This window comes from Diuraphis noxia, unplaced genomic scaffold (genome assembly GCF_037042655.1).
Source record: "Diuraphis noxia isolate RWA-SAM2 unplaced genomic scaffold, SU_Dnox_SAM2 contig0001, whole genome shotgun sequence".
In the NCBI taxonomy this organism is placed as follows: Eukaryota; Metazoa; Arthropoda; class Insecta; order Hemiptera; family Aphididae; genus Diuraphis; species Diuraphis noxia.
This window is the reverse complement of record NW_028301711.1, coordinates 107,280,816-107,307,520: the sequence shown is the minus strand read 5'-3', so window position 1 is coordinate 107,307,520 and position 26,705 is coordinate 107,280,816. Positions and strand designations below refer to the sequence as shown.

At 29.2% G+C, this 26,705-nt stretch overlaps 3 protein-coding genes and 1 pseudogene across 3 annotated transcripts; 3 read left to right on the top strand and 1 right to left on the bottom strand.

Annotated features, from left to right (window-relative positions):
- The first annotated feature begins 3,387 nt into the window (after positions 1 to 3,387).
- Positions 3,388 to 4,491, top strand: LOC107171076 (uncharacterized). The gene has a single exon (XM_015521306.2). The coding sequence runs from the start codon at positions 3,388 to 3,390 to the stop codon at positions 4,489 to 4,491; it is 1,104 nt and encodes a 367-aa protein (XP_015376792.2).
- Positions 4,492 to 5,163: 672 nt separating this feature from the next.
- Positions 5,164 to 12,486, top strand: LOC149063263 (uncharacterized). The gene is made up of 7 exons (XM_089215585.1): positions 5,164 to 5,200; positions 5,268 to 5,566; positions 5,672 to 6,467; positions 6,565 to 7,029; positions 9,929 to 10,018; positions 10,541 to 10,672; positions 12,374 to 12,486. The coding sequence occupies exons 1-7, from the start codon at positions 5,164 to 5,166 to the stop codon at positions 12,484 to 12,486; spliced, it is 1,932 nt and encodes a 643-aa protein (XP_089071711.1).
- Positions 12,487 to 15,559: 3,073 nt separating this feature from the next.
- LOC149063262 (uncharacterized) lies at positions 15,560 to 24,310 on the top strand (annotated as a pseudogene).
- Positions 24,311 to 24,853: 543 nt separating this feature from the next.
- LOC149063261 (uncharacterized) lies at positions 24,854 to 25,869 on the bottom strand. The gene is made up of 4 exons (XM_089215584.1): positions 25,757 to 25,869; positions 25,533 to 25,693; positions 25,279 to 25,386; positions 24,854 to 25,146 (listed from the first exon to the last, which is right to left on the bottom strand). Exons 1-4 carry the CDS (start codon positions 25,867 to 25,869, stop codon positions 24,854 to 24,856), a joined length of 675 nt encoding a protein of 224 aa, XP_089071710.1.
- Positions 25,870 to 26,705: the final 836 nt, after the last annotated feature.

Below are 26,705 nucleotides of genomic sequence, written 5' to 3'. Positions count from 1 at the left end.
ATATAGATCAAACAATTGTACCTTTAGATATAATAAAACATACAAAGGTATACCAAGTAATCAAGAAAAACAAACAAATATAATTATTTGAAATTAATGAAAAATTATATAAAAAAATATATGAAAAAATTGTCAAAAAAAGATAATTTATATGTTGAATTTTGTGCTTTTGAATATCATGATAATACTGAATCAATTAAATATAATCTACATACAATTCCAATTTATGGAAATATTTTCATTATTGATCAAAAAGATGATAATACTAGAAATCCTTATATTTCTAAACGATAACATTCACCAAGTTGGTTAGAACTTTGTAGAATAGCCAACGATATGATAATTACAACAGGTGATTATAGACATCGTTTTCTAGAAGATGTTAAGGTTGTTCAAGATTTAGGAAATATGAAAATGTGCAAATTTATTATGGGATCTTAATATTAAAATTATATTAAATTAAATAAATCGACTATATGTTTCACATTGTTTTTAAATGACATGAGTTAAAAGAAGTGATATCTATAATACAACAGACGAGAGGTGGGATAGTAAGTAGGTCAACTCTTATCAGATTTTAAAAGTGTATTTTTAATAGAATAATTTCTATTAAAAAGTTGATTGTAAAAAAAAAATATATATATAATATGATAAAGAATGAACCGTTTAAATAAAAATGAACCTTTAGTTAAAGGAAATGTTAACTATAATAAAATGGAGAACAAAAAAACATATCCTAACAAAACTTGTGATAAATGTAACTTAACAGTTACTTACAAAAATTGGTCTAGACATTTGAAATCTGTTCGTCATCAAACAAATGATGTAGATCAAACAATTAAACCTAAATTTAATAAAATGTACAAAAAAATGTCAACAAAACCAATAAGAACAAAAAAAGAAAGAATACCAAAACCTCAACAACCAATAAGATTAAAAAAAGAAAGAATACCAAAACCACATAAGGTTTTCAATTTTAGTGCAAAAATGTTTGAAAAGAAAGATAATCGACCTATTCGACCTATTCTAAAAATTGAAGAAACTGCATTTAAAAGTAGATTACAAACTTATGTTATTGAAAATAACATGGGTATTGGTGACGCGTGTATTATATTATTATCATTATTATTGCGTTTATCTGTATTAAAGATTATCTGAATCGACGTCCAATTTTTTTATACCTTTAGCGTTTATTGTGTGTTCAACCGTGTATCAGTGTACATATACTTGTCACTGTGTCGGTCGCAGCAGAATAAAATAAATAATACAATAAAATAAAATCTGTTAATCACATTTACCAATACCTACAGTCCACTAAGAAATAGACGTTAACATTGGTCCATCGAAACCGGATGCAATTAGTATAACTCACAATTTAAAGTAAAATAGTAATTTTTTTGATTAGTAATTAATAGTTATAGCATTCCGTAAAAAAGTTAAATGCGAGTGATAATTGGTCGTGTATGTGCAGCAAATATTATATATTCAAGTGGGGCGAAAAAGAAAAAAGAAAAAAAATCAAACAAGAAGACGGCGAGGGCGTGAGTTTCAAGGTGGTAAGTAGTATCAGTTCTAAGTTACTTATTTCGTTCCTATAAATAAATCCTATTAGCGGGTTTTTCTCCCAGGTATTTAAGTCAAAGGGGAAATGGTCGTAGATAATATAGCTCGGTACCTATAGATAATAAAATAATTAGCTTTCGCATAGGTACGATACCACACAAACACATATTTACTCACAAAAACACAGCTGTCTATCTTGATCGGCGATCCCGTCAACTTTAGGCATCAAGCTGTCACACACACACTGACAAGTATACACACTCAAAAAAGCGTAACTCTGCAATAATATGTCAGATTTAATGTCACTAAAAGCCCGCAAAGGGAAATTAAAGGGACAATTAACTAGGTTAAATATATATCTAAATAAAGAAGGAGTGGACCCATTAGAAGTTAAATGTAGAAGTAAAAAGGTCGATGAATTATGGTTGGAATTTGATCAGGTGCAATCGGAAATAGAGTCGTTTGAGGACGAAACGGAGGATTACCGCATAGAATTCGAGGAGTTATATTTTAGTGCTATGGCTCTAGGCGAGAATATAATGCAGCGTGTAAGCACAAAAAAGGATAATGGTGATCAAAAATCAGCTTCTATAGGCCATAATACAGCACACGCAATTAATTGTAGCGCTAATTCTTGTTGCACCGGTGCAACCGCGGAAATGAAATTATCACCGATAGATATACCAAAATTTTCGGGTGCATATGAGGAATGGTCAGCTTTCCACGATATTTATATAGCAATGGTACATAATAACTCACGTATAGACGATATACAGCGATTTTTTCATTTGCGCTCGTGTCTAAAATGTGAGGCAGCACAGGTTATAATGTATATAGAAACAACGGCTGCAAATTATAACATAGCATGGAATAGCGTGGAAGCTCGATATAATAATAAAAAAGTATTAGTACAATCGCACACAAAAGAGTTGTTCGATATACCGGCGATAAATGAAGAAGCTATGCAATTAAGAAAATTAATAGATCAGTTGAACGGTCATATGAGCGTGTTAGAAACATTAGGTGAGAAACCTAAGGAGTGGGGCTCAATATTATTACACCTTATAGCAACTAAATTGGATTCTAGTACACTTAAAGCGTGGGACACGGTATCCCCTAAAAATGAAATACCCAAAGTACAAGTGTTACTTGAATTTTTAGAAAAGAGATTCAAAATAATGGAAGCAGTGGAGACCTCTTCGAATATAAATATTCGTAATGACGAAAAAATAAAAAATAATATGATTAACGGTAAGAAAAACAAAAATAACCACAAATCGATAGCGTTTCCGGCATATGGTGGGATGAAATGTTTTAATTGCCAATTAGCGCATTCAATATATAAATGTCCGTCTTTTCTAGCTTTACCCATTCCCGATCGAATAAAAAGGGTGAGTGAGCTTAAGTTATGCATGATATGTATGCGGACTCATATCGGAAAGAAATGTGATGGAAAAAATGTTTTCAATGTCATAAGGCGCATAACACATTATTACATTTAAAAATAAATAAGACGGAAAGTAATGTCACTTCGGAGCAATATGAAGAAAATAATGAGGAAAGTCCCACAGCAAGTAATGTAAGTGTGTCGGCACACGCATCGGCGATAAGCTATGGACAGGTGCTCCTATCAACCGCAATAATTAATGTATATAATACTGATGGCAAGCCGGTAAAGTGCAGAGTGTTGTTGGACTCTGGCTCGCAGAACAATTTTATCACAGAGCATATGGCACAAATGTTAAAATTGCGATGCAAAAGAGTTGATTATGATATAGCGGGAATCGGGCACACATTGCATAGGTAAAATCCGAGATTACGGTAATGGTGAGTTCTTGTAGTACAGATTTCAAAGCTAATATATCATGTTTGATAATACCTTGTATAACAAACAATATTCCAATAAAAGCGATAAATACTGTGTCCATAAAGATACCGAATAATATAATACTAGCTGATAAAGCCTACAACAAACCACAACGTATAGATATGTTGATGGGTGTAGAATTGTTTTTTGATTTATTGGATAAGGGTCAAATTAAATTAAATGAAAATGGACCTACATTGAAAGAAACAAAGTTTGGTTGGATTGTGGCAGGCCCGGTCAATAATAAATCAAATTTAAAAGAGGCACAAAATATTTCTTTAAGCACGTATCAAATAAATGATAATTTAGAAGAAAAAATTGCAAAGTTTTGGAAAGTAGAAAACGTAGATAAAAATACTCATTACACTTTGGAAGAAAAAACTTGTTACGATCAATTTATTAAAACAGTGCGACGCGACGAATCTGGCAGATTCGTAGTACAATTGCCGTTCCGCGAAGAAATTAGTAATAAATTAGGTAATTCTTATCAAAGCGCGTTCCGGAGATTTCTGTCGACCGAAAAACGATTAGCACTAAATACAAAATTAGGTAAAGATTATCAGCAATTTATTGATGAATATCTATATCTCGGTCATATGGAACTGCTGTGCAGTGCGGGGGAAAGGTCGGTCAATGAACCCGGCTATTTTCTACCGCATCACGCCGTAATAAACGAAAATAGTAGTACCACTCGCCTGCGCGTAGTATTCGACGGATCTAGTAAAACTGATACAGGCATTAGCTTAAACAATGTACTATTAAAAGGGCCTACAATACAAGACGATTTAGTTAATATTTTGGCTAGGTTTCGTACACACAAATATGCGATATCCGCGGACATGTCAAAAATGTACCGTCAAATTTGGGTTACACCGGAACATCGCAAATATCAAAAAATATTTTGGTGGGAAAATAAAGAACAACCTATGCAAATATTTCAGTTAAATACGGTCACTTATGGCACTATCTCGGCATCGTTCTTAGCTACCGCGTGCTTGTATAAATTAGCAGAATATGAGTATAGTAATTTTTCAGAAGCGTGTACTGCTACAAAAAAATGATTTTTATATGGACGATTATCTAGGTGGAGCAAATACGAAAGAGATGGCCGTACAATTGCGTAATGACTTGCGAACAGTGCTACAATCAGGTGGTTTTAACTTACGAAAATGGACTGCAAACGATTCGGAGTTATTGAAAAATTTAAACCAAGAAAATAATGATGCTATGTCGGTATTAGAATTAGAGGACAATATGGCGAAAATTCTCGGGGTCCTGTGGCATCCTAGTAAGGACAAATTTAAATATAAAGTGCAGGACACAAAGACAGATAAATCAACAACCAAAAGAAACATATTGGCGCAAATAGCCTCATTATTCGACCCACTAGGTTTGGTGGGGCCGATAGTAATAAAAGCAAAAATTTTAATGCAAGAGATGTGGAGATTGAAAATTGATTGGGATAAACCGGTACCAGCAAAAATGCACGACGAGTGGACAAAATATTTACATGAGTTAGCAAACTTGCGTGAATTGAATATACAACGTTTTATAGGTACGGAAGATAATTGTAATATAGAGGTTCATGGTTTCGCTGACGCCAGTCTAGCCGCCTATGGCACATATATATACATACGCACGACAGATAATAGTGGCGTTTGCACGTCGCATTTATTGTATGCAAAATCTAAAGTTTCGCCTTTAAAAGTTATATCGCTACCGTGATTGGAACTATGCGCGGCCATAATTTTAGTAAGGCTGTACAACAAAGTAATACCGAAATTAGGTATAAAAATACAAAGTCGTTATTTTTGGTCGGATTCTTCAATCGTCATAGCTTGGATAACTTCACCCACTACGCGTTGGCAGACATTTGTTGCACACAGAGTGGGTGAAATTCACGATCTTAGTTCAGTAAATGAATGGCACCATGTTGGAACAAAGGACAATCCTGCGGATATTATTTCGCGAGGATGCAGTGCAAAAGAAATCATAAATAGTTCGATATGGTGGCACGGACCAAGCTGGTTAACTAACGATCATAAAAGTTGGCCAAAGACTGTTTGCGAGTTAAGATATACCGAAATACCGGAAGATAAGGGTACACAGAAAACTGCTGCATTTGTAGCGCAACCGGTAATAAACGAACAAATATTAAGCAAGTATCCATCGTGGAAAAGATTATTACGTATTTTTTGTTATTGTTTGCGTTTTATAAAAATTTGAATAAAAAAAATGAAGGTGGTTGGTCCAATATTATCCGACGAATTAAAAGAAGCTAAAATAATTATAATTAAAATAACTCAAGCGTCCTATTGGTCTAGTGAAATAAAGGATTTAAATAAAAATGGCAGTTTAACGGTAAAAAGTAAATTACATAATTTACAACCATTTTTGGAAGACGGAATTATACGAGTTGGCGGTCGCATAAAAAATGCCAGGCATTTGGACATAACACAGGGACGCCCTATTTTAATACCAAAGGATAGTACAATGGCAAAATTAATATTGCGCAACGAACACGAATTACTTTTACACGCGGGCCCACAAGCGATGTTGGCGAACAGTCGATTAAAGTACTGGATAATTGGAGGCCGAAACATCGCTCGGCATGTATTTCACCAATGTGTAAAATGTTTTAGACTTCGACCAACAATAGTTGAACCTATAATGGCAGATTTAGCAACCGAACGATTGGAGCCAAATCGACCATTTAGAAAGTGTGGGGTCGACTACGCCGGTCCTATTTCTATAAAAACAAGTTTAAGAAGAAATGCGGCTGTGCTAAAAGGTTATATATGTGTATTTGTATGCTTTAGTACCCGGGCTGTCCATATCGAGTTAGTTGCTGATTTGACTACTGAAGCCTTTTTAAATGCCTTAAAACGGTTTATCGGACGCCGCGGTGTATGTTCCGATATATTTAGCGACAATGCTACCAATTTTGTGGGGGCTAACAATAGGTTACTGCAACTAAAAAAAATGTTTCATTCTGAAGAGCATTTAACCAAAATGTACGATGCTTTATCAACGGAGGGTATAAGGTGGCATTTCATACCCCCTCTCCCCTCATTTTGGCGGGTTGTGGGAAGCTTCTATTAAATCTATTAAAAATCATTTATACCGAGTTTTAGGTACGACTAATCTAACTTATGACGAATTGAATACTATCCTAATTAGAATAGAGGCTGTCCTTAATTCTAGACCTTTGACTCCCTGTTCCTCTGATCCTACTGATACTACACCATTAACGCCTGCTCATTTTTTAATTGGTGAGCCAACCTGTTCTCTACCCGAACCAGATTTAACTGGTGTACCGGACAATCGCTTAAAACGTTGGCAGCGAGTATCTCAGTTAACTCAAACACTATGGCAGCGCTGGAATAAAGAGTATTTGTCGCAGCTCCAAACAAGGCGAAAGTGGCTGGAAAACAAGGGTCCTAAGTTAAAAGTCGGTACTGTAGTGTTGGTGAAAGAAGACGATACCCTCCCGATGTCTTTGTCCATGGGTCGAGTTGTTCGTGTCCAGGCTGGGGACGACGGTGTCATTCGGGTAGCTACTATATTAGTAAAAGGTAAAGAAGTATCTAGAGCAGTTCGTAAGCTTTGTCCTCTTGCCCATAAAAAAAAAAAATGAATAAATATTTTTTGTAATATAATGTTATGATATCTAATTACCTATTATATCAAATTCTAGTAATTTATTTATATTTAATAATTTTCTAACTTATATTTAGATTATTTATGTATTATATGTTATTTATCAATTTATTGTAAACTTTTTGTTGAAAAATTATTTATATGTATTTGTTCTTATTATGTATGAATATTTTAATTTTTCAAGGAGGTCGGCATGGTGAAGCGTGTATTATATTATTATCATTATTATTGCGTTTATCTGTATTAAAGATTATCTGAATCGACGTCCAATTGTATTATACCTTTAGAGTTTAGTGTGTGTTCAACCATGTATCAGTGTACATATACTTGTCACCGTGTCGGTCGCAGCAGAATAAAAAAAATAATACAATAAAATAAAATCTGTTAATCACATTTACCAATACCTACAGTCCACTAAGAAATAGACGTTAACAGGTACTAAAGATCCACAAGTGTTTTTAAATCGTTTAGATAACCCAGCAATAGGACGCATTAAACGTGAATTAAAAAAGAAAGATTTAAAAGTAAATATTATGATGTTAGCTATATATAAGAAAGGTAAATCTGAAGAAGATATGATATATAAAGAATGTAATTTTAAAACACAAAATTAAATTTTAACAAAAAATTCTAACTTAAATGAGTTTTATACAAATGTAAAAATTACAATTGTAAATGAAATAGAAGATTTTGTAATGAAAGAATCTCAATGGAGACTTGATCAAATTTTAAGTTTGGGAATAAATATAAATAAATATGTTCCTTTTAAAGGTTCTTCATATATTCCATTACCTGAAGATATTCAAAATAAACACGCTGTTATAAATGTTCAAAATGAAGATGATAAATGTTTTCTTTGGTCAATACTCTCTGCTTTACACCTTGCTGAACAAAATGCACAAAGAGTTACAAAATATAAAAAATGGGAAAATGAATTTAATGAAGAATTAAAAGGTATTTCTTTTCCAGTAAAAACTACAGACGTTCCAAAATTTGTTAAAAGAACAAAATATATGTCTATTAATATTTACTATCTAGAAGAACAAGGACAATATATAATTTTACCACTAGAAATAACTAAAATTGAAAAAACTAATCATATAGATTTGTTGTATTTAAGAGAGGATAATGAGAATAAAGGTCATTATTGTTGGATTAAGGATTTATGGAAACTTGTTGGGAGTCAAATTACAAAAGATGGTCATAAAAGAAAGTTATGTAAAATGTGTTTAAATAGTTTTGATACAGAAAATAAGTTAAATGAACATAAACATTATTGTGGTGATAATAAAGCTGCTAAAATGAATCTACCAGAACCTTTTAATAAAACTTTAGAATTTGAGAAGTATAATCATTCTTTTAGAATCTCTTCTGAGGTTATTGTTGACTATGAATGTACACTCGTACCAATATACACTTGTCAACCAAATGATAAAGAGTCTTTTACAAAATTTTATCAGAAACATATACCTAATAATTTTTGTTACTATATTAAATATAGTAATGGTGATTATAAAGCTCCTGTAGTATATTCTGGTCCAAATGTAGCTCAAGAATTTTTAAGATGTATGTATGATGAAGAAATAGCTATTTCAGAAATATATGATAAAATAGTTCCTATGGAATTAATGACTGCAAACCAAAAAATAATTTTAATAATTCTAATAAATGTCATATATGTGAAAGATTATTAAGTGAATTACCTCCAAGATAAGAGAAAAAATTAAAAATCTTTCACAATGCTATTGAATATTATAAAGAATATAATGATGATGAAAATATTAAAAAATATCAAGATCTAAGGAAAAAAGAAATAAAAAATAAAAACATTAATATGAGAAAAGTTTGTGATCATGATCATTTGACAGGAAAATATAGAGGGGCGGCTCATTCTATATGTAATCTTACTTATCAAAATACTAAATTTATCCCAATTGTATGTCATAATCTTTCAGGTTATGATGCTCATCTATTTATAAAAGAATTTGGGAATGATGACAATGATATAAAATTAATTCCAAATAATGAGGAAAAATATATTTCGTTTTCAAAAATTATAAAACGTACACAAGTTATCAAAGGTGAAGAAACAATATTAATAACAGAATTAAGATTTATTGATTCATTTAAATTTTTACCAAGTTCTTTAGATAAACTAGCAAATAATCTTGAAAAATATCAATTTAAAGAACTTAGTAAATATTTTCCTAAAAAATTTTTAAATTTAATATTTAGGAAGTTATCTTATCCTTATGAGTATATGGATTCTGAAGAAAAATTTAATGAAACATGTTTACCACCTATAGAAATTTTTTATAGTTCTCTCACTGATAAAAATATAACCAAAGAGGAATATGAAAACTCACAAAAAATTTGGAAAGTATTTAATATACAATATCTTCGTGAATTCACCAGATTATATAATAAGATCGATGTTTTACTATTAACAGATATAATAGAACATTTTAGAGACATTTCTTTAAAAAATTATAAATTAGATCCTCTGTGGTATTTATAACACCAGGATTTGCGTGGGATAACATGTTAAGAATGACAAAAATAAAACTAGATTTATTAACAGATATCGATCAAATATTGATGTTTGAATCCGGAATAAAAGGGGGCTTATCTCAATGTAGTCAAAGATATTCTAAAGCAAATAATAAATATATGGGAAAAAAATTTAATACTCTTAAGGAATCAATATTCTTACAATACTTGGATGCAAATAATCTTTATGGATGGGCAATGAGTAAATATTTACCTACTGGAGATTTCAAATTGATTGATAATCTGAATAATTTTGATGTAATGAATATTTCTGATAATCACCTAAAGGTTATATTTTAGAAGTTGATTTAGCTTTTCCTAAAGAACTTCATGATCTACATTCAGATTTCCCTTTAGCGCCAGAAAGACATTTTGATGGTGAACAACTCCCAAAATTATTAACAACTTTGTATGATAAGACAAAATATATAATACATTATGAAACGTTAAAATTATATATTAAATTAGGTTTAAATATAGAGAAAATTCATAGAGTGTTAGAATTTAGTCAATCTCCATGGTTAAAAGTTTATATTGATTTCAATACTAATCTTAGATCAAAAGCTAAGAATGAGTTTGAAAAAGAATATTTCAAATTAATGAACAATAGTGTTTATGGACGTACCATGATGAATGTTAGAAATCATGTTGATATAAGATTATGTTCTAATGTGTCAAAACTAGACAAATTAATTGTGAGACCAAATTTTGATAGAAGGACAATTTTTACAGAAAATTTAGCTGCAATCCATATGAAAAGAACACAAATAACTTTCAAACAACCAATTTATATAGGAATGTGTGTTTTAGATTTATCTAAATTATTAATGTATGATTTTTATTATAATATACTAAAGAAAAAATATGGAAATAGAGTTAGATTGTTATATACTGATACAGACTCATTAATAATAGAAATAAAAACAGATGATTTCTATCAGGATATGAAAATTAATTTAGATCATTTTGATACATCTGATTATCCAAAAGATAATATGTATGATCTACCTTTAATTAACAAAAAAGTTTTAGGTAAGTTTAAAGAAGAGTTGAATGGAAAAATTATTACAGAATTTATAGGTTTAAGATCTAAATTATATTCACATACAATTTTAGATAGTGAAAAAGAAAATAAAAAAGCTAAAGGTGTTAAACAAAATGTAGTGGAAAATAAAATATGTTTTAATGACTTTAAGAATTGTTTATTTGATAAAACCCCAAAATATGTTAAACAAAATTTATTTAGAACAAAGAAACATGGTATTTTTACTGTAGAACAAAATAAAAAAGCTTTAAGTGCTTATGATGATAAAATATTTGTTTTGGGAAATGGTATTTGATTGAAAATATAATATAATAAAATATTTTGCGATTATATATTGCATTTCAATTTTTAATTATTAATATTATAAGTTTTGCGAAAAATATTTTAATAATTATTGCATTTCTATTTTTTGACGCTCACCTTATTCGGGTGAGCGTTATGGGTATTTATGATATTTTTATGTAATTGAATGATAGTTTTATTTTGCATTTGTATTTCAATTTATTTTTTTTCAAAATTTTTCGATTTCATTTCGTTATTTCATTTCTAATGTTATTCTGAACTTATATCAATTATTTAATTTATGATATTTTACTGAAGGAATATTAGTTATGATATTTCTGATGTTGTTAACATATTACTAAATTTTTTTTTGGGGAATATTGCAATTCAATTTTCAATTATTTATATCATAAGTTCTATGAAAAATATTTTAATTATTATTGTATTTCAATTTTAATTATTAATAAGTAGTATTGTGAAAAATATTTTGCGATTGTATATTGCATTTCAATTGTCTGATCTTTTTGCACATTGTTTTCTTTGTGATCTTTTACTGATGGATTTAAGGAATGTGCCAGGAATGGTACATATATACTACTAACGATAATGTTTTAAAATAAAATGAATAATGTGCCAACTATTATTATTATTATTATTATTTTACTCTAAAGTTCTATGTAAGTGTCTATAATAAAAAATGTATATCAACCAGAATATAAAAATTTTTTTTTCGATTTTTATCGATATTAATCGATTTCAAGCCCTGCTATTTTCGATATTTGTATTATTATTTATATTATATTTTTATTTTTATTTTTATCTGCTAGAGGGCGCCACCGGTGTAACTAAGTTTTTGTCTCTAAATCTCTAACTCACAAGAGTTAGGTCCATAATTTATGCTATAAACCTGCTCCCCGACATTCTTTATCATTTAAAAAAAAATTGAGCCAAATCGGCTCAGCCGTTCTCAACTGATGCAATTTCGAATTTTTTGTCTCCATTTTTATATATATAGATTTTTCGTACAGATTTTTCTCCTACTCTATAGCTGAATGCAATTGTGCCAAATGTATCTCCAGTAGCCAAAAATCTAAAAACCATAACTAATATTAGTATAAAAATAATAACTATTGTGTTTTATTAGAAAATAATATTAGTAATGGTTCTTAAAAAATGTGTGTTATGATAGTTTTAGGAATTCTTCAATTATAAATTATCACAAAATACATATTATTATTATTGTTAATTTTTTAGGTGAATCATGCAAAAACAAGTGGAAATCACTAAGAGAAAGCTATAGAAAAGCAATGAACGCCAGGAAAACAAAAAGTGGACAGTCAGCAAAAAAATAAAACCGTGGCATCCTGAAAGTCAGATGGAGTTTGTTAAGTCATATCTATTTTCAGAAAGTGAAGAAGAAATGAGTAATTTTCCTGGACTTAGTCAATCACCTCCAACAACTGCAAGTAAAGATTCAAATTCTAGAACTAGTGGATTATTCGAAATAGAAGAAAATTAAGAACAACTGGATAATCAAAAATCAAATGAACTTGAAGATAATGAAATAATTAACAATGAATTTGTGAATAATCAAAACAACAAATCTTCATTTTCAGTTGGTAAAAAAAGCATTAGTGAAAAAAAAAAATCAGTATAACTAGAAATCCTGGAACAGCAGCAGAAATACTACATGAGTATATGAATATGAAAATGTCAGCTTCTTCTAATCCTCGAGCATCCGGAAACCAACTAACAAAATACTTTCAAAGTATAGAAGAGACTGTCCGCACTCTTCCATCGCTCATACAAATAAGATTAAAATCAAAAATTCCCCAGTTAGTTCATAATGCCGAAATAGAAGCTATAATTACATCAACGCCAACCAATTCTCCTTCAACATTTGTATTCGTTCAACAGCCCAACACTGTTCAACAACAGCGCAACACTTTTAAACAACAGCCTGACCCTATTCATAAAGAGGATGTCACACTGGTCATTTTCAGCGGTAAAAACACGTCTACGAAAAACAAACGAAACGGCATTAAAAATTGTTTTTAGAGTAAAAATACTTATTATGAAATGTATAGAGAACAATATTTAGGAGGGAACTTCATCGGTGTTTTTCGAAATATTAGGTAGTAAAAAAGTTACAGTTTTTTAAATAATGTAAAAAAAAAGGTTTTTGTGCCTTCAATATCGAGCTTTGTATTTGTATTAATACAAAACGCCGATGAGGTTCCCTCTGAAATATTGTTCTTTATAAAATTTATTATAGGTAATTTTACTCTAAAACCACTTTTTAATTGCTTTTCGTTTGTTTTTCGACAGCATGTTTACGTCGTTAGATTTGATATTTCATTGTCATAATGTGCTGCCACCTACATGCCGCGGCCGTTGTGACAGTCTCAAATTCCCCACTACGCCAAAAAGTAACTGTCTCGTACGGTCGCCGGTAATCGGCGACGACACTGCGGCTAACGCTTCTGAGAATGGATTATGAAACTTTTAACTTTATAATAGTTTTAGGTATATGAATTATTGACATTTTATTATAGAAATAACAATAATGAATAAATACAATTATTATAATCAGGCAATCCACAATCATAGGCGGAAATGGGGGGGGGGTCTTGGGGGACTAAGCTCCCCCCCCCAAAATGTTGTCGTGTTTCATGTGAAAATATTTCATATAATATATTAACTAATTGTACAGTAGCAGCTGTATTATATTTATATGTCTGATCGTTTTAACAAAATTGCAATACCTAATATTGAAAAACATATTTCAAAACTCCATCATTGATAAATTTGCAAAAAAAAATAAATTGTGTTAACATAATTTGAATACATTTTATTCTTTTAATAGTCTTTTTTTGTTGTATTTATGTGTATTTATAGGCTGTTTAAATGTATTATGATCCAATTCAACAATTTATGCGACACAATGAGTTTTTTGTTTTTCGATTTCTATCATATTATTTGAATATTGTTTTTTTTTTAAATTAATTTACCCCCCCCCCCCCCTGAAATTCAATGGATTTCCGCCTATGTCGACAATCATAGACACGGTATTCCATCAGTGACCGGATAAGTGATAACTTATTTATTAAAATACCAAAAAACCAGAGAAGAATTAAACATAAGCCACGACATTGGAGAAAGTCTAGGTCCAAATCCTGAAAACGAAACAAAAACAATACATTTCTTCAAACAATCACAAATATTAAAGTTATTATAAGTTACCAACAACAATTTTGACATGTACATAATTATAAGACACAAAATGTCCAAAAATTTAGATATTTATTTTGTATATTAAAATTAACAATTTTTTTTTCTATTCCTTTCTAATTATATAAATTAATCCAACGCTAATGGCCCATAGTTGTCGAAGCGGAAATTCTTTGTAAATTTCAGGACCAATAAAAAAAAAGCGGGTAAGTGGATGTCGCTCTGCTGTACATTAGGTGGTGGGGTGGACCTCTGACTAGGGTAGGTTAGATTTGAATGCAATGATAGGTATCATTGTATACGAAAAACGATTCTGAACGGAGATGATTTGTCAGTCTAGAATATATAATATATTATAGATTAATAAAAATTTTCAAATGTTAGATTTAAAAAGAAAATTTTGTATAAATTTCTAGCTTAAAATAATTTGCGAATTTTCGTGATTTTTACGTATGTTGTCAAAATTAAAATTTGAATGCATGTAAAAAAAAATTGTGCCTATATATTTCTTTTATTTTTCAACTGCTATTGTAAAAATATATTATGAGCCTTGTATTAAATTCTCAAATCTTAGAATTAAAAAGAAAAACTTTTATGAATTTCTATCTAAGATAATTTGAACATTGCCGTAATTTTTATGTATTTAGTCAACATTTGAACTGTAAATGCTTATAAAAAAAATGTATGACTATATATTTCTTTTATTTTTCAACTGCTATTGTAAAAATATGTTAGGAGCCTTGTATTAAATTTTCAAATCTTAGATATAAAAGGAAAATACTTTATGAATTTCTAGTTTAAAATAATTTGCGAATTTTCGTGATTTTTATGTATTTTGTCAAAATTTGAATTTTAAATGCTTATAAAAAAAATAATAAAAATTAAATAAATATTTCTCTGCATAATAGTATAATATTCGTACATGGTATAAATTATTGTAATGGTATATTGCTGTAATGTAAAAAACTTGAATCGATGTTTAAATTAATTGAAACGATTATTATTATAATATGACCATTATGATTTATGACTATGCAAAATAAAAATGAGTTAATAACTAAAAAATTTATAACTTATAAATATTAAATATACACACCGTAATTCTTAAAATTAGTGATTACGAATTAGGACAGCGGAAGTAACTATATGAGACTACTAATAGCTGTATTTCCAGAAATACGTATAAAATTAAAAATAAATATTCAAGTATAATTATTACTATAAATATTGTAATACTTGAATTATTGTAAAGTGAACTATGAAAAATAACCATTTATTCTGGATGATTCAACGTGATCACATCAGTTTTGAACACTTTTATCATTTTCTTTTTACAATTTTTTGGCTCTACTTTGTTCATTATGGCAAATAAAAAAAATGTGCGAAATCGTAAACGATCGACTAAAAGAATGGTCACTAAGACACTTTCACTAAGACGATCTAAAAAACCAAGGTAAGTGCCCTAAATTACATATTATTTATTTTAAAAATTAAAAACATTTTATTACCAATATAAATTTAATTTTATAAGCTTAGTCTCCCGGTCTAAAAGGATAAAAATTGTTTTGTTATATACATATTATATAATATATACGTACCTACATATTATGAGTTTCGACTATACCTCGTCATAGAGAAGGTCATTTGTAAAATGTCGATAAAAAAAATTATACCACCTCAACAATCTTGAACATATAAAACAAAGAAATTATTGAAATTAAAAAACGTGTTAGGAGTTCATATTTTAACACATCAATCAAAGTAACCTATGATTCAATTATAAGATCCACTCGACATCTACTATACAGCAGAGCAATATTATACTTACTTTTCTTTTTAAATTAATGAAACTATAGTGGTGTTGTTGAGGACAGAGATCCTGAAGAATCTTCAGTTCAAATTCGATTCAACAATGTTGATCAAAATTCGAGGTAATAACATTATTTTAGAACCTATAAATTGGTGTGCGTTAATATAACATTAAAAACAGTTAAATCTAACTATAATACATTTTATATTATTCATAATTTTGACACGATATAATTTTACCTATTGAATTACGAATAAGTATTACGATATTTAGTTTTATTATTTATAAATTTTGTCAAAATTTGAACTTTAAATGCTTAATTAGAAAAAAAATTCGAACTTTTAACATTTCATGCATTTTAACTACAAAATAGCGTAATAACAGTTATATGCAACAGTTCAAAAATAAAAATAAAATTATCTAAGATTATACTTTATGTTCAACAATTATTTGATAAAATATACTGACGAATTTACTACAGTTTCAGTACTTGTGTAGTTGTGTTCTTGATTGCTTTTCGTATTTTTTTACACTTTTACTTTAAATTGATTAAAATTTAATTGTATTTTAATAATTTAACATCATACCTATTTTTGAATTTTTTTATTACTCATGTTTTAATTTTAACCATATATTATATTATTTATTGATTAGAAATTAAAAACGAATTTCAACAAACAATTCTAAACGAAGATTTTATCATATTTCGTAAAAATTTCAACGTTTTACGCTTATAAAAGAAAATTGTGACTTACAATACTACCTACTTACCTACTTTTGTTATGGCGATAAGTACAAATTATGAGAAACCATGCATTAAATTTTTAAAAATTTTAAGGCCAGCCAAATTTTTAATATATGTGATATATGTGATGTTTTCAACACAAGTGACATTATATCAAATAAACTATTCAAATATCCTACAATTTTTATCCCAACTCAACACCCCTGAGACCCTCCACCATGAAAATTATTTTGTGACCTAATAATGATTTGAAATGACCAGCAAAAATGTTGGCATAAACAATAAAAAAGTTGAAATGACGGCACTGCAATTAAATCGATATTATACAATAAAATAAAAATCATAAATTTAACAAATCAATATATTATTTTAAGTTTAAATCAGAAAAAAATAAGTATTGACAAGTGAAATTGAAATTAACATCAAAATATTTAATTTAGAAATAATATACAATCGAATCCTATTGAAAAACCATCTGCTGAAACGCCTGAAACTAAAGTCATGGAACACAGCTTATTTATAGAATTCAAAAATTCTAGTTCTGATGTCACAATGTTAGAATAAGCCCCTATTTGTAATTTACAAGGTTATATTTTACAACGATGGTTAATTTTTTGGTCTATCATCACTGACCCCTATTTTTTTACATGAAATTCAATTTACATTTTTCGTTCCGATGGGGGAACACCTATATTTTAGATGTAATCCAACGTCAAGCATTTTGCAACCTATGATATCGGATGATATTCAAACGAGTGATACCGAAGTATCTAAGCAAACTGTAGTTAGCCATGTACAATATGATGCTGTGTAAGTAAATACATGTAAACTACAAATTTTAATTTTAGACTCTGAACTAGTCAATAAATTAGTAGAAAATCAGATATAGTTTGTATAGTGGGGTGGGTGGGGGGCAAGGGCGTATTTAATGGAGGGCGAAGGGGGCATTCATTGATTTAATTAAAACAATTTTCGTTTGATAAAGATCGTAAATCGTAATGATATCATACTTAATAACAGGGTTGGCTTTGCTGCATATTCACAGGCATATTGCAGTTATACCAGTTGATGACATAATCGACAAATTTTCTAAAATGAAGAAAAGGAAAATTGAATTTGTTATTTGAGAATTTCAGTATTTGACTGCCTACCAACCTTATGTTGGTATATATTTGCTATATATATATATATATATATATATATATATCAAATAAATATTTAATAATTAAATTTGTGCTCATATTTTTATTTATTTACGCGAAAAAAGAAAAATTAGTTTCGCCCTCCGTGGTGTCGTCTCAAATACGCCCTTGGGGGGGGGGTCAAAAGTAAAAGCTACTGAAGTCAAAAATTGAAGCATTATTTTAATTAGTTATCGTGTACACAGACACAAAAAATAAAAACACATCATTGTAAAATCAATACATCCATCAACTCCGTTCAGAATCTAAAATTTGGGAAAACAGTAATTTTTACAAAAAAGAAGTTTTTGACAAAATAAAAAACAAAATACTGGAATACTTGAAATTTTCACTGTTTAATTATAATATTTATTTTATTTTGGTTCATTAAATATACCTTAGTTATACTTCTACGCCAGCAAATAAATGTAACATAATGGTGAATAAAAATAATTTAGTGTGGCACACTGATACATCTTTTAATGACAACATCAGCCAAAATATTTCGCGGGTTAACCAAGAACCATTTGGTAATGAAGGAAATAATACCGCAGATATTGCGTCGTATAAATTACATTGTGAAAGTATAGACAAAGACTCGTTGTACGTACAATATTTCAATTTTTAAGACTAAATTTTAATTTTAAACTAAAAATTTCATAATAAAATAATTAATATAGATGCACGACAAGTGTATTGACTGGTAGGAGAATTGTGGATATTGGTTACATTTTTGAACAAATTAAACTAACAAATAAACACGAAGGTGGATTTGACTGCACATTCAATGACATGGAGTTTATTGAGGAAAAACGATATGGATTTTTTTCGAAATATATTAATATATAAATATATATTTTTAAGTGTAAAATGTGCAATTGCTATGTACTGACGTCCCGCTGAGACATCTAAACACGCATATACACGTAGATATGTATAAGTGACCCTGGGGCGTATGATTTCGCCAACCAATTCTATTGTGTAGGACCTCAATAGTTATATCGAAGGCCAAACTTCTAGCCTTTCCAAAATATTACCATAATTGGAATTAAATATACGAAATATTAAATATGAAATCGTAGTTTTGGCAGGCGTATCTAGAGATATGATTAATGTCGTCGGGTTATTGAGATTACGTATCGCGAATAACCAGGATGTGGCCGACCGGTCGCATGGGCGTGGGAAGCTGCGATATTAAAATAATACACGCGTACGCTTTTGCACGACTCGACCATGGACACATACGTATCTTATCGATAGGAGAGGAAATGCAGAGAGTAGGACTATCTGGACTATATAGGAGAGCCCCGATTAGACCCAATTCAGACGTGAGCCACCAGAGTCAGAACAAGCACCTTCACGCCAGACACCAGTCCAATTTAATTATTTGGACTTAGAATATTTTGCAACCAAATCATTTTGTGCAGTAAAAGTGTTTTATTTACATAGTAATCAAATAAATATCTAATAAATTAATCACAAATTAAGTTGTTATATTTATTACACCCAAACCATCTACCTCAACACCAGTCGTTTGTCCTCCTGTATGCTGGGACGCTACACAATATTCAACAAATCATTAGTTCAGAAGACAATAATAATGATTCTTATATGTCGATAAATCAAGCTGTAGTAAATGGAACAATATCAATTGGTACGATTTTTTTTATAATATTATATTTTATTAATTTAAGATACATTCTTATATTTAAAATATTCCTATATAATATGATAGTGTTTAATTTAATTTGATATTTACGTTTTTTTTATGTGATAACTGATAGGTATTGGTTACCGACAGTTGTCTGAGTTTGTCGCTGCATTAGAAATACCCTGTATTGCGAGTACTACTTATTCGAAAGTACACGAAAAATTAAGTGATAGTGTCCACAATACGGCTTGGGATGAAATACGAAAGGCTGGAGAAGAAGAAAGGGAATTAGCGATACAAGCTGGAGATGTTGATGAGGATGGTGTACCATTTTGTACAGTAGTTTCGGATGGTCAGTGGTCAAAGCGTAGCTATAAGACAATTATGATGCGCTGTCTGGAGTGGTATAAATAAAACTTTATTAGAACATTTATATTTTATTCTTATTTTTATTTCTGTATATAAATGATCATAATTTTCAAGTAATATACAATGTTTTTAGGCAACTATAATTGGATTTAAAACTAAAAAAATTCTATTTGTTGGAATTCGAAATCGTTTTTGCATAATTTGTCATCGTGCTGAATCAAAAAAAGAAAATAAACCACCTCATAACTGTTTTTTAAACTGGAATAAGTCAGCAACATCTATAGAAGCTGACGGAGTGGCTGAGGGTTTTATGCGAAGCGTAGAGCTACATAACTTAAAATTCAATCGATTAATTGGTAAAATTTATTTTCTGTTATACATAATGAAATAATATAATATTCCTATAATTTATTTATGATATAATTTAATAGGCGACGGTGATAGTAGCGTTAGTAAAAGGTTGAACGAAATATTACCCTATGGACCAAATATGTTAGTGGAAAAGATTGAATGCCGCAATCATTTATTGCGGAATTATATGCAAAAATTGTCAATTATAAGTAAGAAATCTTCATTTCCAATGCTTTTAAGAAAATTTGTGCAAACACACACAATGCGATTTAGAACTGCAGTTATTAGAGCTATAGCTCACCGTAAAAATGAATGTACATCTACAACACAAAAAATTGAAGGTAAAGGGTGTACTTACCTATGCGTTTTAAAAGTTATGGGTTTAATAAAATTATAATATTATATTTAATGTGTACGTAATAAACGCTATTATTCCATGATATTTTAGATTTAGCTAAAGATTTGCAAAATGGGCCATTTCACGTTCTTGGGCAACATTACAATTAATGTGATAAATATTTTTGTGATGATAAAAAAAATTGCGGAGAAAATTGGGTTCCACAAGCAATAGAAAGTGGCATGTTAATGGAAATTAATAATGCGGCCAATCGATTAGTTTTTAATTCTAAAAGCTTAATCATAGATGTTGACAACAACATCTGTGAACAATTTAATAGTGTGATAAACAAATACATCGGTGGCAAAAGAATAAATTTATCTCAACGTAACGCCTATAATACTAGAGTAGAAGCAGCAGTAATTTCTTTTAACTCAAATCAGTATTTACGTGCTATAACTAAAAAGGTTATAAATAAAAGTCCAGGTATTATATATATATTATAAATATTTATTTAAATTTTCAACATTTTAGTTTAAATAATTTAATTTTAGGAAAATTTGGTAAAACATTTTTGAAAAGAGTCAATAGGGTAAGATTAAATAATCAAAGAAGGCGCAGATTGTTTCAAGGGAAATCAAAAAGAAAATCTAAATTTATTGGACCGGATGAACATTATGGTTTAGCAGATTTGCTACAAGACGATATAACTACGGAAGAACTTGATGTAAAAAAAAAAACAGTTTATTGATAAATTAATGAAAGCTGATAGAGGTATTTACAAATTTCGTATTCCAAATTAAAAATGTATGTTGTTTTTCAAATATATATATATATATATGTGTGTGTAATTTTTTTATGTTGTTTTATTGCGATTTGTAATTATGTATAAGATTATTTTCAAAAAAGTAAAAAATTTTCGAAATTATGATTACCTTGTATTTTATATATTTATTTGGCTACAAAATTCTACCAATGAATTATGTAATTGAATTTTAGAAATGTTGGAGAAAGTAACAAGATCTCAGGCAAAATCTCAAGTTTGGCATACTGAAAGAAAACATCGTCTAACAGCCTCAAAGTTTGGAAAAATATGTAAGATGAGGCCTAATACTTCGTGTAAGAATACAGTGCATGAATTATTATACGGAAACATGAACTGTAAAATAAAGGCAGTTGTATATGGAAGAGTTATGGAGCCATTCGCTAAATTACAATTTGAAAAAAAATTTGGATTTAATATCGACCCAGCTGGTCTGTTCGTGGATGATAAAATACCTTATTTGGCAGCAAGTCCAGGTAAGAATTATAACAATATTTAAAAAAAAAAAAAGGCTGTAACCAAACAATAGTGTTAATAAAATAATATACCATTCATACAGAGCTTACTATAAATAAACCTTTTATAATAAGTGTATTTTTTACTTTGTACATCAATTATCCATCATTCATCAATATAGACATGTAGTTAAATTATGGGTACGAGCGGATATTTAAAAGGCCGAGTATAGCGTGGTAGTACAATAGAAAATAGAAATAGGTCGTTGGCCTAAATACGCTACTGTCGTCAACTACTCTGACGCATAATACTCAACACGACGGTCTTTAGAATAATAATGTGCCTCTCCCGTGACTACGACGCGAGGAGCCGAGGACCCCGTCACGGAGTCAATGGGCGTGGTTACGGCCTGCCGCGACGGCGGCGATATGGCCACAGATTAAATGAAACCAGATAGTGCACTTCGGAATATAACAATAGATTTCCAAACAACAGGATCTGATTGGTTACTGCGCGATGCAGTAGGTCCAAAAAGGAGTAACAAAAATATTGTAATACAATAATTTACAAAAAATATTGTTCACAGATAAAAAGACACAATTTTATTCCAATTAATTAATTTGTTTATTTATTAAAATTACACAACATACAAACATTTACAAGTAGATGAAAAAAAACTACAGTTAAATTATATTTAAAACAAAATTCTAACATAATTATTCTATTTTTATTGTGCTGTAGTGTCCACTAGTTTTCAGTCGTTTGGCTCCAAATTGTATAAACCACAGAAATGTGCAAAATTATATCTAGATAATTATTCAAATACATTTTTATTTGAATAATTTGAAAATATTATTATTGGAATAATAATGTTTTCAGATTACTCAAATACATTTTTATTCTAATAAATATCTAGATACAATTTCATTGGAATGACGCCCTACTCTGGTAGATCATTGTTCCATATTGATCCATGTTGATCCATATTGATACATATTAACAAATACAAAATAACAGTTATTAATAATTAATAATTATAAATGTTTTAATGTTGCTAATTTTCTATTTTTCCTTATTTTTTCAGAAGCCATCTCTCTATTTAAAAATTTTAATGATGAATAAATCCTAAATCTTATGAATAAATTTAAAAGATAGTCTTTATTAAAATGTTCACACGGGTGAGAATAGTAAATTTATAGCATACTAAGTTTCAATTTTTCACCTACTTTATTCTCAGCTGCTAATACAGGGAAACGATTAATAAACACTGTTTCTAAACTATTTATATAATTATAAAATTCTGAATGTGGCATTGATAGGTTTCCAAAAGTGGATTTTTCAGAATTTTCATAAGCTTTAAAATAAGAAAATAAAAAGGATGGTTCTAAATTTTTTTGAAATTTGGCATAATTTAAGCAAATATCGCAAATATGTGTTTCCAAACATTTTTTAATCAAATAGCCACAAATATAAGTTAGTATATTTTGATCAGGCAATTCTAAATCCCGATAATCAACAGATGTTACCGGTATTGAAGATTTAAATTTAAATGGAGTTTTATCTGGAAACATAATATTTTGAACCTCAGAATTGGTAGGGTCTTGAATATTAGATAGAATGTCATCAAAATCTTGCAGGCAATTAGCATTGTTGGAATGTTTAAAATAATTCATGAAAAATATATTTTTAAATGAATAATAGAATTGTACTGGAGTTGGATTGAAATTATTTCCTTGTCTCTGCCTAAACGTGCAAAACAAGTACTCAAGACAATTTTGTTTGATCCTGTTCGTAAATAAAACATAATTTTGCCTAGTATTTACAGAAGATAAGGATTGCCACAATAAATTTAAGCTAGCAATAGAAACTAACCATCCTCTTATAAACTTCATTCTATTAGTTACATCTATATTATTTTTGTCTAAAACTATTAAAGAATTAAACATTTTTTTCATTAATAATAGGTGTGATTTTTGAAGCTGAGAATTGATAAATGGTCTATTATAATCTTTTGAATTCGGCCTTTTATAAGAATTAAAAATGTCAAATAATTTATCAATATTTTCTATAAATTCAATTGTAGGCCTAGAATTAAAAGGAAGTTTATCTAAGGCTAAATATGTTTTCATGCCGGCTGCCACTGTGGCACTAAACAATTGTGCCGCCAAATATACACGCATCTTCTGAAATGCATTAGGATAGACATGTGAGTTAGTTAATTTGGGAGCTAATCTTAAATTGCTTTCACTATCTTCCTTGTAAAACGACACAACATATTTTTTGTCAATAATATTGTCATCTACTTTAAATTTATGTTGTAAAAACATATTTCCTGTAGCCTTGAGAAGGTGTGGTGGATCAAAAATATAAAAAATCTTTTTGTTATTGATTTCAAAATACGGACGAGAAGGAGAAATATTAAGATGATTGCTTAAGCCTATAAAATTTGATCCCATGTCCGTAATGAAGGCTTTAACATCCAATGGTGTACTTTGTAGTTTTATTAGTGTTGTAAAAATTATGTCTTGTAAATCATACCCGGTACAAGTACTTGAAACTAAATAATACGCTAAAGGCAACTTCCAATTCACATTAATACCCCTGAGCATTAATACTAATGCAAACTTCGCAGGTTCATAAGTCTTGCGATAGTTTGTTATGTTGAATCCCATAATTTCATCTTTTTTTATCAAATAGTATAAATGACTTTTTATAGACATTTCGTCTGCACAAAGTATGCACTGTACTGCTTCAGAAGAATAATTTTTGGTTTTAAAGTTTATAAAGGAAAATAGGAAATCATTAAGACCTGGTTGAATTTCAAATTTTGAGGTAGATCGCTTAAGTGTACTTATACTAGGCAACGATAAAGTTGATTTTTTAAAGTTATACACTCTGGGGCCTAAAAAATAAATTGTTAAAGCAAATTGTTTTAGAGATTTTGAATACCTGTAACCTTTTTTTCCCTAAATTTACACATTAAATGAGACCTGACAATTAAGAGTAATGTAGGAGATAAAAATTTTTCGCATTGTTTTAAGAAAATATCTGTGGAATCATTATCTGCTAATACATTACTTAGAGTTGCAACAGTTTTTTCCAAATTCTTAATTTTTTCCTTTGCTTCTTTCAATTCCGATCTTAACAAAATTTTCCTGGGTGTAGAATATGATAAATGATCTGGAGTCTGAGAAGAAGAGTCAGATGTATTAATTAAAGATGAGCCTAAAAAAAAAAAAAAAATACAAATTAATAACATATTTATGAAAGAAAAATTATTGACTAAATAACCTAGAACGAGGAGCTTACATCAGCTCTGTTCTTAGAAATCATTAATTCATTATCATATCAACTCACTTGTACTAGGACATGAAATTGGGCTTGAGCATGCCATTGGTGTTGATAGATAATTTGATTCATTCATTGTTGAATCACTCTCGGATTCTCTTTTCGCAAGAATTTCATCTAAAATTAGTGAGAGCTAAATTAATACATTAATAAGTAATAAGTACCTATTTTAGCCAAATATTATACAGTGAGCTATCTAAACTATATATGTTTTAAATGATAATATTGAATTGAGGTCCAAGATACATCTAATGATATCTCACCACTGAATAATGTTGGAACTGCAAAATCAGTCAGCCTGTTTTTTTTGTAAACATTAAGGAACATTTTGTCTTCAAAATGTTCACTACATATTCTCAGGTTCTGAACAAATGCATTTTTATCAACATATTCGGGCAAACATTTCTTAATCCACTCGGAACGTCTAAAAAATAAAATAATTAGTAAGTTAAGTTAAAATTAAAATATACAATATAATGCTATTTACCTTTCTGTATTTTTTGGCATAGTAAAATAACTAACACCAACAGAGGTTCTCGACTTATTGTTGCAGTATTTTACTGCGCATGATGAGCCATTTCCCTTTTTTGTTTCCATCATAAAATAGTTATGAAAAGTTAACAAAAATTTTGAAATTTGAAAGTACTTTTAAAAATGTAAAATTTAAATTTTAAGCACGTGACCAAACACATAAACTAGAACATACACGCGCCAAGTCACATAAACAAAACATTATCATGAAATATGTTTGATAACATATAGCGTACAGTATGACCAGTTTTATGAAATATGGTAAATTTATTTTTTCCTTTCCTAGCCAGACTGATTTGAGAAGTACAAAAATTTGTTTACATATTACCGACTTTCATGAGTGCACTATCTGGTTTCATTTAATCTGTGATATGGCGATCAACGCCATCTCTGGAGCGTTGCATGCGTACAGGTTTTGGTGTGACATCCTCTTAACTATACCACATAGTATCTGCCAATTTACCTTTTCATTCACAGTCAGAGATGGTTTATCCCACTATCCCACGTATACTGACCTTTCTTAACAACCAAACATCAAATATCTAAAAAAAAACTCAATATACATATATCTTTTTTCTATAATATATAATTAACAAGCCAAGGTAGGCTATATAAGTCAAGCATATAAACCAAGTTAGGTTTTTAAATGTTTTAGTATTAATATTATTTATAAAATACTGAGTGGATCAATAACTAAGATAGTTTACTACTAATATTAATTGAAATTATTGAGACTGCTTGTCATTATAAAAGTTACTATATATATATAAGTTTTTTTTTAATAATATAAGCATTTAATTGTATTCTAACTTTTGATAACTTTTTGAGTTTAGTTGTTAATGTTATATATAATTATATTATAAATATAATTAAATTTGTTTTATATGATAAACCAAGTAGGGTTT

Coding starts and splice junctions, on each gene's coding strand:
- LOC107171076 (XM_015521306.2), top strand. CDS start 3,388: ATGGTGAGTTCTTGTAGTACAGATTTCAAAGCTAATATATCATGTTTG.
- LOC149063263 (XM_089215585.1), top strand. CDS start 5,164: ATGCGCGGCCATAATTTTAGTAAGGCTGTACAACAAA. Junction 6,468..6,564: donor CGATGCTTTATCAACGGAGG/GTATAAGGTGGC, acceptor ACCGAGTTTTAG/GTACGACTAATCTAACTTAT. Junction 10,673..12,373: donor AATTAACAAAAAAGTTTTAG/GTAAGTTTAAAG, acceptor ATCTATTTTCAG/AAAGTGAAGAAGAAATGAGT.
- LOC149063261 (XM_089215584.1), bottom strand. CDS start 25,869: ATGATGGAAACAAAAAAGGGAAATGGCTCATCATGCGCAGTAAAATAC. Junction 25,694..25,756: donor ATGCCAAAAAATACAGAAAG/GTAAATAGCATT, acceptor TTTATTTTTTAG/ACGTTCCGAGTGGATTAAGA. Junction 25,147..25,278: donor AATTTCATGTCCTAGTACAA/GTGAGTTGATAT, acceptor TTTTTTTTTTAG/GCTCATCTTTAATTAATACA.